The sequence below is a fragment of the Coptis chinensis genome, chromosome 6 (genome assembly GCF_015680905.1).
Source record: "Coptis chinensis isolate HL-2020 chromosome 6, ASM1568090v1, whole genome shotgun sequence".
Lineage (NCBI taxonomy): Eukaryota > Viridiplantae > Streptophyta > Magnoliopsida > Ranunculales > Ranunculaceae > Coptis > Coptis chinensis.
Window position 1 is genome coordinate 38911462 of NC_141461.1, and position 13985 is coordinate 38925446.

The 13985-nt window shown below is 33.4% G+C and overlaps 1 protein-coding gene across 2 annotated transcripts; it reads right to left on the minus strand.

The window, feature by feature from the left end:
• Positions 1 to 4474: 4474 nt before the first annotated feature.
• On the minus strand, positions 4475 to 7355 carry LOC147492906 (putative copper-transporting ATPase HMA5). Of its 2 annotated transcripts, none has more exons than XM_086565885.1 (4): positions 7252 to 7355; positions 6489 to 7079; positions 5842 to 6096; positions 4475 to 4907 (listed from the first exon to the last, which is right to left on the minus strand). In XM_086565885.1, exons 2-4 carry the CDS (start codon positions 6750 to 6752, stop codon positions 4851 to 4853), a joined length of 576 nt encoding a protein of 191 aa, XP_086422011.1. In that variant the 5' UTR covers positions 6753 to 7079; positions 7252 to 7355; the 3' UTR covers positions 4475 to 4850. The 2 variants fall into 2 exon arrangements, with proteins under 2 accessions (XP_086422011.1, XP_086422012.1); XM_086565886.1 differs by lacking the exon at positions 4475 to 4907 and adding an exon at positions 5484 to 5558.
• Positions 7356 to 13985: the final 6630 nt, after the last annotated feature.

The window sequence follows — 13985 nt, forward strand, 5'->3', positions numbered from 1 at the left end:
CTGTGCATTATAAAGTGCGAGGCTCTAGATGTAGCGAGCTACGTGTTGACCGGGACACGTACTGCCATCATACATTGCAAAGTGCGGCTAGATGAAATCTTGAGGGGAGGGTTTACTGAGTACCTCCGCTGTGAATGGGGACGCTCGATAAGTTTTCAGCATCTTCTGGATGATCTGAGTGGCGTCCTTCTTCACAGTACTCTGCTCGATACGCTGGTATAGCTTGTTGATTTGTTGGTTCACCTAGTTTATGTCATCCTCAGCGGTGACTCCGTTTGGGTTTTGGGCTGCCACCTGGTTTTTTAGTATGGCATTTTCCTGTCGTAAGAGGTTGATGTTGTCATTCATGGCTCCCATCTGGGTGGCCATACTCTTCATTTACTCTTGAAGGCTTTCCATGCTTCGTGGGCTTGAGATTTTGTTTGAAAGGTTTTGTGAACTCAAGAAATCGAGCCACAAACAGTGCCAATGTAGAGGTTAAGATTCGTTTCACCTTACAAACGTAGGCAATTGGAGGAGAATGGAAGATTAGATTTGACCGAGTTCGCGTGGACGTACTGCCTACGTATCAAGCTCTCTCTCTAGAGGAACTTGAATCAGGTCAGACGTAGTTCCTCATCCTTTTTATATAGGCAAGGTGCCCGCGCCTCTTGCACTCCCGCGTTAGGTCAGATCTAGGTCTTCAGGTCACTCGCCAGCCATAATGGCAAGTTATGGACATTTACTGTGTGATGCGTACCTGAAGCTTCGGTCTTGATGGTAGTCATAAGGGCATATGTTACGAGCCGTTGTGAGATGGGGAAAGTGAGCACTGAGGAGATCGTTTCTAGGCGAGATCATCTACTCTACTCGAGTCACTTTGAAGCGAGCTCGCAGGATGAGTACCTGAGATCGGTTGATGATGACATCACTCTAAGTACAAGTTAAGTAGGTCACTTGCCTTAGTCGAGTCTCTATAAAGTGAGCTCGGAGGACGAGGACATGAGGTCGGTTGGTAGTTCTGCATATGCTGGACACATGTGTAATATTCATTGGGTGTGAATATTACTCCCTCACACCTCCCTAGTTGGTTGGTTCGTTATTGTTCTGAAATAAATTCAATTGTTCGTTCTTGTCCACTAGACCACCATAAGCTAGAAATATACCATGCATTTTTCATTAAATTTTTTAGCTTAGTCATATCTTAATTTTAGAAGAAATAATCATAAACTATAAAGTAGGTTCGTGCATATGCACCAGCTCTTTTGAAAACATGCTCAACAATCATAATATACATATTAAACATATAGAATTTTTCTAATAAATCATAATTCTTGTTTTAGCCACTAATCCATTTTAATTTCCAAACAAATTGTTATTAAGTTTTAAAAATCCATTTTAATTTTCTAACAAATTATTTTAATTAAAATTTAAAACCTATTTTTTAATTAGGAGAGGGATCTCATTTTAATAGTTGACTTAATTTAGAAATGTGATTCCAATTTTAATACGAAAAGAATTCCTGCTTTAATTTAATTAGATATGCTAGATTTTTTTTTAATAGAGGAGGGATTTCCGTTTTAATAGGAGAATGATTCTCGTTTTAATTAGAAGTATTAGAATTTATTTTTCTAATAGGAGAATAATTCACCTTTTAATAGAAGAAGATGATGTGGAATTTTAATAGAGCTCAAAAAATACTTTTTATAGGAGCTTTAATATTAAGACTAAAAAGTAGATTCATGCATACAAACCGACTCTTTTAAAAACTTGCTTAACAATCATAACTATACATATATAAATTTTTTAACAACCCGTGGTTCCTGTTTTCATTGCTAATCCGTTTTAATTTTCTAACAAATTGTTTTAATCAAGTCTTAAAAACTAATTTTAATTTATCAACAAATTGTTTTAATTAAGTTTAAAAACCCATTTTTTAATTGGGTGCGGAATTCTGTTTTAATTTAAAAGTGTGATTTCTGTTTTTAATAGGAGAATGATTCTCGTTTTAATTAGAAGAGCTATATTTTTAATAGGAGAGGGATTCCCATTTTAATAGGAGTTGATGAATGTAGAATTTTAAGAGAACTAGAAAAATAACTCTTGTGGGCTCACGTAGATGCATCGAGTCTTTTGAAAACTTGCTCAACAATCGTAAGTATACATACTATACATATATAAATTTTCTAACAAATCGTGATTTCTGTTTTAGTCACTAATCCGTTTTAATTTTTTAACAAATTGTTTTAATTAAATTTTAAAAACCCGTTTTTTAATTAGAAAAGGGATCTCGTTTTAATAATTTACTTAATTTAGAAGTATGATTCCCGTTTTAATTAGATATGCTAGATTTTTCATTTTCAATAGGGGATGAATTTCTGTTTTAATAAGAGAATGATTATCGTTTTAATTATAAGTGCTAGAATTTGTTTTTCTAATAGGAGAAGAATTCCCATTTTAATAGAAGGAGATAATGTGGAATTTTAATAGAGCTCGAAAAAATACCATTTATAGGTGCTTTAATATTAATACTAGAAAGTAGACTTGTGCATACGCACCAACTTTTTTACAAACTTGCTCAACAATCATAACTATACAATATAGAAATTTTCTAACAAATCATGATTCATGTTTCCAACGCTAACCCATTTTAATTTTCTAATAAATTGTTTTAATCAAGTCTTAAAACCCCATTTTAATTTCTCAACAAATTGTTTTAATTAAGTTTTAAAATCCCATTTTTTAATTTAGGGAGGGATCCTAATTTAATTTAGAATTGTGATTCTCATTTTTAATAGGAGAATGATTCTCGTTTTAATTAGAAGTGATATATATAATTTTTCAATAGGAAAGAAATTCCCATTATAATAAAAGAAAAATTCTCGTTTTAATTAGAAGTGCTAGAAATTATTTTTTCAATAAGAGAAGAATTTTCATTTTAATAAGAGTTGATGACGTGGAATTTTAATAGAGCTAGAAAAATACCCCTTGTGAAAATTTTAATATTAATACTAGCTTGTAGGCCCGTGTGCATACGCACCGGCTCTTTTGAAAATATTTTGATATTTTTTAGAAAATTGTGGCTACTGTTTTAGTCGCTAACCCGTTTTAATTTTCTAACAAATTATTTTAATTAAGTTTTAAAAACCCGTTTTTTTCAATTGGGAGAGAGACCATGTTTTAATAGGAAAATAATTACCGTTTAATTAGATATGCTAGATTTTTCCTTTTCAATAGGGGAGGAATTCCCATTTTAATAGGAGAATGATTCCCGTTTTAATTAGAAGTTCTAGAATTTGTTTTAATAGGAGATAAATTCCCGTTATAATAGGAGAAAAATTCTCGTTTTAATAGGAGATGACATGGAATTTTAATAGAGCTCGAAAAATACCCTTTGTAGGAGCTTTAATATTAAGACTAGCGTGTAGGCCCGTGCATACGCACCGGTTCTTTTGAAAACATTTAGATTTTTTTTTTAAAATTGGAACTAACATTTTGGTCGTTAACCCATTTTAATTTTCTAACAAATTGTTTTAAATTAAGTTTTAAAAACTCGTTTTTTCAATTGGGAGAGATATTTTGTTTTAATAGGAGAATGATTCCCGTTTTAATTAGATACGCAAGATTTCCCTTAATTTTCAATAGGGGAGGAATTCTCATTTTAATAGGAGAAGGATTCCCGCTTTAATTAGAAGTGTTATAATTTGTTTTAATAGGAGAAGAATTCTTGTTACAATAGGAGAGAAATTCCTGTTTTAATAGGAGATGACGTTGAATTTTAATAGAACTCAAAAAATACCCCTTGTGGGACCTTTAATATTAAGACTAGAAAGTAGACTCATGCATACGCACCGACTCTTTTAAAAATTTGCTCAACAATCATAACAAATCGTGATTTCTGTTTTTGTTGCTAACCTATTTTAATTTACTAACAAATTATTTTAATCAAGTCTTAAAAACCCGTTTTAATTTCTTAACAAATTGTTTTAATTATGTTTTAAAAACCCGTGTTTTTTAATTGGAGGAGGGATACCATTTTAATTTAGAAATAAAGAGTTTTTATGTTACTATTTGAGTTTTGGTTTTAAAAGGAAAGGAGATTTCCGTTTGAAGTTGGATTTTAAAAGGAAAAGAGTTTCCCGTTTTAAGTTAACTATTAAGTTGATGATGTGAAATTTTAATAGAACTCGAAAAATACCTCTTGTGGGAGTTTTAATATTAAGATATAGATATAGATATATATATCCTTAGATATACTAGCAAGATGCACGTGCTATGCACGCGATATTAAACAAAACTTGCCGAAAAGTGTAAACATAATTTGGGTGAGCACGCTTACAATTGACATTATGTCGAGCAGACACACTGGCAACCGTTTAAATTTTGAATTGAATGGAACTCCATTCCTATTTGATTTCCAGACATACCTAAGCAATAAACTTTTAAGTATAGCTCAAAATAACATGTACTTTGAGCCTCTCATCCTAGCAAGTGCACGATGCAAACGACAAAGATAAAATATTAGTGCATCAAAAACATCTATGTAACGGTGTTCACTGAAATCAGTATCCAACCCTTAGGTAAATTGGGCATGCTCGATGAGCATGAACTGGAGAAGTAGTCTTGAGTAATTGCTTCTATTTAATCGAGGACATTGGCTCTGGTATTTCGCAATGTCGGTTGGCATGATGACATGTGCTGTAGAACGTAGACAATGAAAATTTTGAATATTTAAACAAAAAAATTGACTTGTGTATCTCAAATACATGGCAGCAAATTAAAGAAAATGGTGATATACATGATAAGAGAAAAAAGGGCTGAGCTATGATGTCAGAAGAGAAAGGATGAAGCCTTGTGAACTGCATACCGCTTCAAGCTAGCAAATGCTCCGAGCAAGTAATATGACACTTGGATGTTGGAATAGTGTTCTGTAGTAGAAGCACAAACTTATATATCTAACCATCACAATCCAATATGTTCAATATTTTACTTGCCAAAACAACGACACCGATCCTTGATAGAAGAAGCACTAAGAGTCATGCAACCGAAATAAGAATTGTTGTTTTGTTACAGATGCAATCATTTGGCGTTCAACCATACAACCGGATTGGGCCATTTTTCCAGTGGTCCAAACTTGTATAGGCAGTGCTTTCAAGTTCCGAATACAAAAATGCATCTATAGTCTTCTAGCTGCAAAATAGTCAATCCTTCTTATCCAACAAAGTAATGGGCGAGTTTCTAAATACTGAGAATAATTTCAATTGCTCCCACATGCTAGAGTAACTTCTTCCTAACATATTTTTATGGATGTTACCAGAAAACTGTTATGTAGATTTGCTTAGATATTGCAAAACTTCCACACCATCTTGGGTTCTCGCTAAACATCTAATAGAAATCGGGACTCTTGCTAGCATCAAGATATTATATTGCATCATAGCCACATTCAAAACATTTATGTCTAGGCTGGTCACATGCAAAATATTATACTTTCGTCCGTCTTGAAATGGATACAATTTTTACTATCCATAAGCTTTTTCTCCTACTCATTTACTAAGACAGACTTGGTCTCCAAAAGAAACCTAATCATCAGAGAAAAAAAACTATTTATGAACAAATATAGAGAAGAAACCCCGTAATTGCAGTTGGGTCATCACATACCAATTTTGAGTTTTCAGAAGAAATTTGGATTTAAAAGCACAATTTAGTATCCAAGAGTTAGTTCGACAGATGAGAAAAAACAGTAGCAAACATATCTTTATGTCAAGTAACATCCGATAGTGGTAATACTTATTTACTTGGAAACATTTTCCCATCATTCTAGTATATAGTAGTTAGGAAGTTATAGAAAACTGTCAAGCTGACCTTATGGGCACTTTCAAGTGCTTGGCCACCTTTGATCAATACACCTTGAGAAGCACCAACTCCAGTACCAACCATAACTGCAGTTGTAGTTGCCAGGCCCAGTGCACATGGGTAGGCTATGGCCATAACAGATATTCCAAACTGAAGAGCCAGCTGAAAGCTATCCATTGAAGGAGGTATCCAAGATTTGGGGTACCAACTAAGTTTACCGCCCATATACCAGGCGAGCCAAGTGGACAATGAAAGCGTAATGACCTGCAAAAGTATAAGATATCATAAGATTCTAAATGGAGCTACACTGATTCAAAACAGATAGCATACAAAATTATTCCTACGGTCTAACTAAACTCAGTAGGTCTATGAAAATTATTCAACTTCACAATAAAGAGTATTGATCCAATCCCCAAATGGTCCAACACTTGAGGAACACTGAATTGTAATGTTGTCTACAATAAGTTGTTAAAGAAAAAAATGGTCTGTTATCCTTTTAGTCTTTCCATTTACTGAAATGTATAAAAAAGTGAATTGGCTAAATTTATCCAAGAACAAATTTCTCGAACTTTGCGAGTAAAAAAAAAGGAAAAAGAAAAAGAGAAGTCTCCAACAAACTGAAAGGGAAGAAGAAAATGGCAAAAGTAAATACTAACCAGAGGCACAAAATACTTGGAAATACGGTGAGCAAATTTCTGAACTGGAGCTTTGGCCATCTGTGTTGATTCCACAAATTCCACAAGTCGAACAATGCGGAGGACACTTTCAGACCCAACTCGTGTTGCTTGAACATGTAATACACCATTCTCATTCAAAGTTCCTCCAATCACTACATCACCCTTTTTCTTTGCCACGGGTCGGGCTTCTCTTGTTATCATACTCTCATTGACATGAACTTTGTCCCCATGTAACAATTCCATCTGAAGCTACCTTTGTACCAGGAAGTTCCTTAATTAAATCATTCTTTTGTATTAATCGACTATCAACTTCTTTTTCATTTGTCACATTTCCCTCAGTGTCAAGAGTTAACAACATAGCTGTTTCAGGTGCCAATTTCATAAGCTTTGCAATGGCCTCCGACGTCTTTTCCTTGGCTAACACTTCCAAGTAAAGGACACTTGTGAGAGTCGAAGGTGTGAAGAGCCTGTACTAATCTTCGAAGGTCAAATAGCTTGACAGTTTTATCAGTAGATCCTGTAGCGACAACCCACTCAATAAAGGGATAGATTAAATGCTAGACAATTCACCTAATAAAATTTTACAGTTAAAGTACGCTGTGTATACAAGTTGCATCAATCTTTACATAAAATAGAAAGAAATAAAGAAACAAAAAACAGTAAGCAAGTACATATTTTTGCATATAAGCTACATGAGATAATCATTATGCTTAGGGTTGCAGCATTCTACAAGGAACTTTACCTCATTTAGTAAGTCTGTCTGTCTTCATCCATCTTTCATTAGTATTACATCTGAAAATTAATAAGAAAAATAACAAATTGATAACAGAAGTAGTTGGAGCAGGTATATGTTCTTGGAGTAAGACTCCTAAAAGTTGGCGCACGTTCAAAAAGGATCGACTCAATTTGTTGAGTTGATGTCAGAGACTCTGACATCCCTAGTAAGGCATTTCAGATAATAAGGTAGACCTATATAGGAAATCACAGCCCAACACAAAGATCAGTGTCTAAAACCACATTGTCCCAATTCCAGACCACCCAACTGCAGAGCTTTTGAAACTGGATGGGAAACCCCTTGCAGCTTTCCCACTTGTCACTTCTCTATGAATCACATATGTGAATCTCTTAAGTCACCTTTTTTTAACAATGGAATCCATATCCCTAAATATAACAGTAACAAAGCCTTTCAAATGGTGTCACATTCTTTTATATATTCACCACCAATGACTATTCGTATACACCGACTTCTCAAAGAAATATTCAAAGAAATGTTATTCAAATAGCAAAAAGGAATTAAAACCAAAATGAGAAGTTTCTGGTCGTAGTACTGAATAGACTGAGTAGAAGTATGCAGCATTGGTTCCTAAGGCAATAAAAACATCCATATTTGCAGACCGAATTCATCAACACGCATACCTTACATACATAGATTGGATGCACTTATTTGCAAGACATTTAAAAAAAAAAAAAAAAAAAGAGTAACGAAGAAAATGCTTATTGGGAGACTGGGTGGAGAGATGGCTTGGAACAACAGCCTTAACCGATTAAATTAAAAATAATAGACAATAATCAGTTACGATGTCAGTCACTCTAGCAAAAACAATAATAAACTTCGGTAATGATTATGAAAGGCAAATGGAATTATGATTCATCAACTGAGCTTTTTTAGCCAAAACCTTGCTCCTAAGGGAAGTGGCATGTGTAATGTGTACCTGAATAAATACAGTAGACTTCCAATTATATGATTGTTTTGTCTTTTCTTACTATTTTTCTCTTCCTAATATTTTTTTGGATTAATAACTGCACTAATACGTCAGGAAGTTCAGTCTCACTAAAATAAAAAGATTCAATCTCCAAAGGCCTCTCCTGGAAATACTGTATATAATATATGTCTTTTCAGGTAAGTTTAGTAGTGAAGAAAAAAGAAACACATGAACCCCACACACAAGTTGCTCTTCTTTTCCCTAATGATGGAAGTAAACCACGTCCCCTTGTCTTTTACATGACAAACCAAGAAGTTTAGGTAAAATAAACCAAGATGTTTAAGTAAAAATTTCAGGCTAAATAGCATCATGGCATGAACTTCAGCTATCATCATTATGCAAAAGGCAATTATTACTGAGCAAAAAAAAGGCAATTATTAGTTTTTTTTAACACAAAAGAGCAAAACAACTTACAATATTTGCATCCGCGAAGATCAAAAGATTTGTCAACCACAATCAGAGAAACAACAATTGGTTGGTTGCGAATGTTTCAACTATGAATTTTGGAAACCGGGTATCTTATGATGTTCGATCAAAGTCAATATCTGTAAAATTACATAAACATAAATAGTTCAACTGGAAGTCAATAAAATACACTACCTTTTTCTTAGCCTTGAGATTGGGTACACCAATCTTTGAACGGTCCGATAAATAACCGTACACATGTCTGGATAGTAGAGATATCAAAAACATTAGGTTTCAATTAACGAAAATTCTCTTTCACAATTTATCAACATTCTAATATCATAATTAAATCGTGATTGTTAAGTATAATATAATCTTGCTTATGTTGTGTAAATATACACTCACCTTGGTTGTTCATTACTGAGGAACTGAATCAACACCTAATTTTTCCCCTGCTATAGCCTACAAACCATCATCGCATCTCTACTGGAGTAGAATGAAGAAAAGTTATGAGCTGCCATAACTGGTTAAATGTCCGAAGGCATGGTGTTCTTAGAAGCATTGAACATGTTATACATAATCTGTTTGAATTAATAGAATACGCAACTCATGTCCCTGAGTACATCTTATGAGGAGTACAAACCATTCCTACATATGCACATGCAATGGGAAGCATTCCAAATGTTATTATACGTGGTTTATGCTCGGTACATTTGACTAATCTTAAACAGGGGAATACTTATTTTTCATTTTAAAAATGTTGAATAACTTTTGTAATTTAATAATAATAAAACCAACCACAGACATGCCCAATGTAGTTAGTTCATATAAGAAATGAAGTGCACATGTCTTGGCAGAACTTGGTGGACTTTCCTGTATCTAAGATAGCTTCCACTTACAGGAAATAATTAGATACCATTTGAGCATAAAACTCTAATGTAGATTATATAAATACATACCCTATTATACACAATTTACATGGAAATAATACATGAATATCTATAGAAAATGAAGGTGACATACTTTGTATACTGCAACTTGCTACAGATGGAGCTTGTAATACTGCTTTGCTAAGACCAGTTTTAATGTCGTCATCACTATGAATGTCTTCATTGCCATTATGTATAATAAGGTCAACCTCATTGTTTAATTCCAATCCATGATCCACGCTTGAAAGATATAGCGAAGTTCCTTTAAAGGGACAAATATAAACTAATAAATATAGCATAAAATGGCAAAGTAAAATAAGAGCAGATTCTCTATACAAAATATAGTTTAAATAATTATTTTCATTAAAAGTGAAAACAAAAAGCTGAAAATAATGTCATCAAACCACACTATCAACAATCTAACAGGGGCCAAGCACGCCTTTTTTTTTTTCATGAAGTTTCCATGTGATCGAAATTCAGTGTTTGATGAGCGCAGAGATGAAAATCTATCTTCTTGGCATCCCACACGATCAAGGGTGTAAACAAATGCTTGTTGAAGAGCCTCCAAATACCTTTTCAACAAAGAAGACAATACCTTAAAAGAGCCACCAACACGGTAAAAACACATGCGACTCTAAAAGTTAAGTAAGCAATTGACGGCAATCAAGAATATAGGCCTACCTGAATTGTCTTGACCGTAGGCTTTTGATGGGCTCCTTCCTCGGCGACCACGCTAGAAACCACCACGCATAATGTGAAATTGGAAGTTGAAAGAACTGGAAGTTGAAATTGGAAGTTGAAAGAACTGAAGTCCTTCTTTAGTTCTGTTCGATCTAACCAGTACTGGAAAGAGTTCATGAAGAAAGGAGGGGAAGTTGAAAAAACTCAGTATTAATTGGAAATTAAGTGGGTATTAATGGCAAGGCAACACCGCGTACATGTCGTCAATATAGGCGTGGATTTGGTTTTTGCCCTGAATTGACATAAAACTCCTTTGTCTGTGTGTTGTAATTTAAGGGTATAAATAGAAATAAAAAATTAAATGATGAAATAGTCCTTTTTAAAGACATTGAATAATATTTTTTTTGTATTTAATCAGGGGTATTAGGTGGTAGAAAAAAGGCTGGTCTAATTTAAAAGGCCAGGTTAATTATGGTGTATTTTACTAATAGAGATATTATAGCTATACCCTCTTGGCTATATTTTTTGAGTCTTCACATAGTCTCCAATATTTGCTAAACACTTGGGCTAATTCCAAAAAAAATACGAGACTTTTAAGGAAAAATCTGACAAATAAGGAATTGACACTAAGGAAAATCAAACAAATAAGGGATTGATAGCTTCTTTGTTGGACATTTATTATCTTTTTCTTGGATCAGTTTAGCTTCTAGGTTTATGGCTCATTGTTTGGTCTTGGTGTGGAACGGAATGACCAAGACATTGATAGAGCAACCAAATTGAGTACATGTCCATGAACGCTACAATATGGGTTGTATAAGAAATTTGTATTTTGTATTAGATTTGCCTTGCAGTTTTTATAGGCTCATCTTGGGCCCAAGCTAGATGTATAAATGGGTTGCTATTGAGTTGACTCCAAATCCAACCCATCACACGAAAGTTTTAACCTTCCACCTGAGTTTCATCTCAGCTTTGGATGTAATTTGAGCTAAAAGCCTAAAAGCCTAAAAGTCTAAAAGCTAAAATAAAGCTCGATTTCATCCAACATAGTATGAAGCACATGAATATAACACTTAAACACAAGTTGGTAACTTGATATAGATCGAGAGAAATTAATAACAAAATCCATCAGCCCAAAACAACCAAGTGATAAAACCTATGTACATAAATTATGCAAGCTTTTAAGGGCTTCAACCACTTGGTGGATGGTTATACTTAATACTTAATAGATATATATTATAGCTATACCTTCGTGGCTCTATTTTTTAGAGCCTTCATAGAGATTCTAATATTTTCACAACACTTAAACTAATTACAAAATTTAGGAAAAACCTTGCGTTGTCTCAAACTAGAAAGGAAAACTTCTCCATATTGCCAAGTTCTCTTTAACCTCACCAAGAGAAGTCAATATACTTCCATCATTATTCTCCCTATTACCAAGTTCTCTTAAATCTCACCAAGAGGAGTCAATATACTTCCATCATTATTTAATACCAAAAAAGTAAAAAAAAAATAAATAAACAAAATTTAGCAAGTTTGGTAACACTTAAACACAGGTTGGTAACTTGATATAGATCGAGAGAAATCAATAACAAAATCCGTCAGCCCAAAACAACCAAGTGATAAAAACCTATGTACGTAAATTATGCAAGCTTTGAGGGGCTTCAACCACTTGGTGAATGGTTATACTTAATACTTAATAGATATATATTATAGTTATACCCTCTTGGCTCTATTTTTTAGAGCCTTCATAGAGACTCTAATATTTTCACAACACGTAAACTAATTACAAAATTTAGAAAAAAAACCTTGCATTGTCTCAAACTACAAAGGAAAGTTTCTCCCTATTGCCAAGTTCTCTTTAACCTCACCAAGAAAAAGTCAATATACTTCCATCATTATTCTCCCTATTACCAAGTTCTCTTAAACCTCACCAAGAGGAGTCAATATACTTCCATCATCATTATTCAATACCGAAAAAGTAAAAAAAATAAATAAACAAAATTTAGCAAGTTTGGTTAAGATATTAGATCAAATCGTATACAGCTCGAGCTTCTTCATGTGTTTGTGTCTTCGGAGAACTTGATAGATGGTGAAGCTTTCCATTATCAAATTGTCTATGGGACTATGATTATTGTTTGTAATTGCAAATTTTGGATGGTTACCTTCTTCTCCAACGTTGCGACACTTCAAATCAAACTACGCTTATGGGAGCAGTAGAGTGACTTCCGCTTCTTACGTGCTTTAAAGTTACAAGTTATTAAAAGAGGTAGTGGAACCTGAAATTGTAAATGTGTTGCTAACTCTTAACATGTTTTGATGATTCTGGTTGATAGTTTATACATCAATCTCAATTTTTATCCAATGTCATTTTTTGCCAACAACTTTCAATCAACTTGTTTAGAGAGTTGACGCTTAATCACAATTTGGATCGTTACATATTCTTGAACTATTTTATTAAATGGATAGTTGGATGCATTATAGACCAGTTAGGTAATTATGTAGAATATGTAAAGTACTTAGCAGTAAATAATCACTAGAAAAAAAAACATTGTGGTAGTAAACACTCTCAAAATATATATGTAGGTTTATGTTTTAGGAAATTGGTCTACAAGGGACACACAGACCACAAATGAGATGTAGGACCAAAAGAAATATAGGTTATGGATAAGTGTATAGGTAGGGTTTGTTAGAAGCTAATAGGTGACTAATTCTCAATTTATATTTTCATATGCACTACTATATCTAGAGTGTAGACTCTATATAGTTCAGTTTAATAGGAAATGGAAGGAGGCAAAAAGAAAAAGGAAATCAGTTGACTTGAGGCGAGTTTTAAGTATTGGGTAAGATGTATATTGTATACTTATATTAAACTTTTAAACAAGATGTAGGTGAATGAAAAATCCAGCAAAATCAAGATAACACAAAGAAGAAGTTATTACTACTTATTTCGTTCACAGGGGATTCATTAAGAAAGATGTCATGATTACTAAGACTGGCAACAGAGTAAATCTCAATACAAAGTTGCTTGAGAAGGAGGGACACGAAGCAATTTTTATCTACGTGCACTGTGTTGATATTGTGCATTCAAAACCCAAAATGAAATTGGGATTTCCCTTGCTTTAGAGTTGACGCCACTATTTTACCATACCAATATTTGAGTTGCATTCTAACGTAAACTCATGATCCATGTACTTTGTCTCAATTGGTCTAGATTTTACCAAGAGTATTCAAAATTCACCATTGCTATTTGATGGATTTATTATCTACTTTGAGGAAAAGATTCAACTATGTATATTGTAAAAATTATCCTTTTTAACTATTAAATAAAAAATATCTAATGCAGTCAATTCTTAATTATATTCATAGCAATCAATTACAATTTTTTTTTAAAACAAATGCAGTTATAATTCTCTGATGATCCCACACAGTGAATCATGTATATATAGCAAACCTCAAAGAATAATTAACTTAAAATCGGAAACTAAATGCAAATGCATCGAACTAACTTCAAAGAATAATTAGAGGGATATCAGAAACTGGATGCAAACGCATCGAACTAACCACAATGAATAATTAACTGGAAATTAGAAATTGAAAACTGGATGCAAATGAATTGAACTAACCTCAAATAAAGAATAATTAACGGAAATCAAAAACTAGATGCAACTGCATTGAACTAACCACAAATAATAATTAAT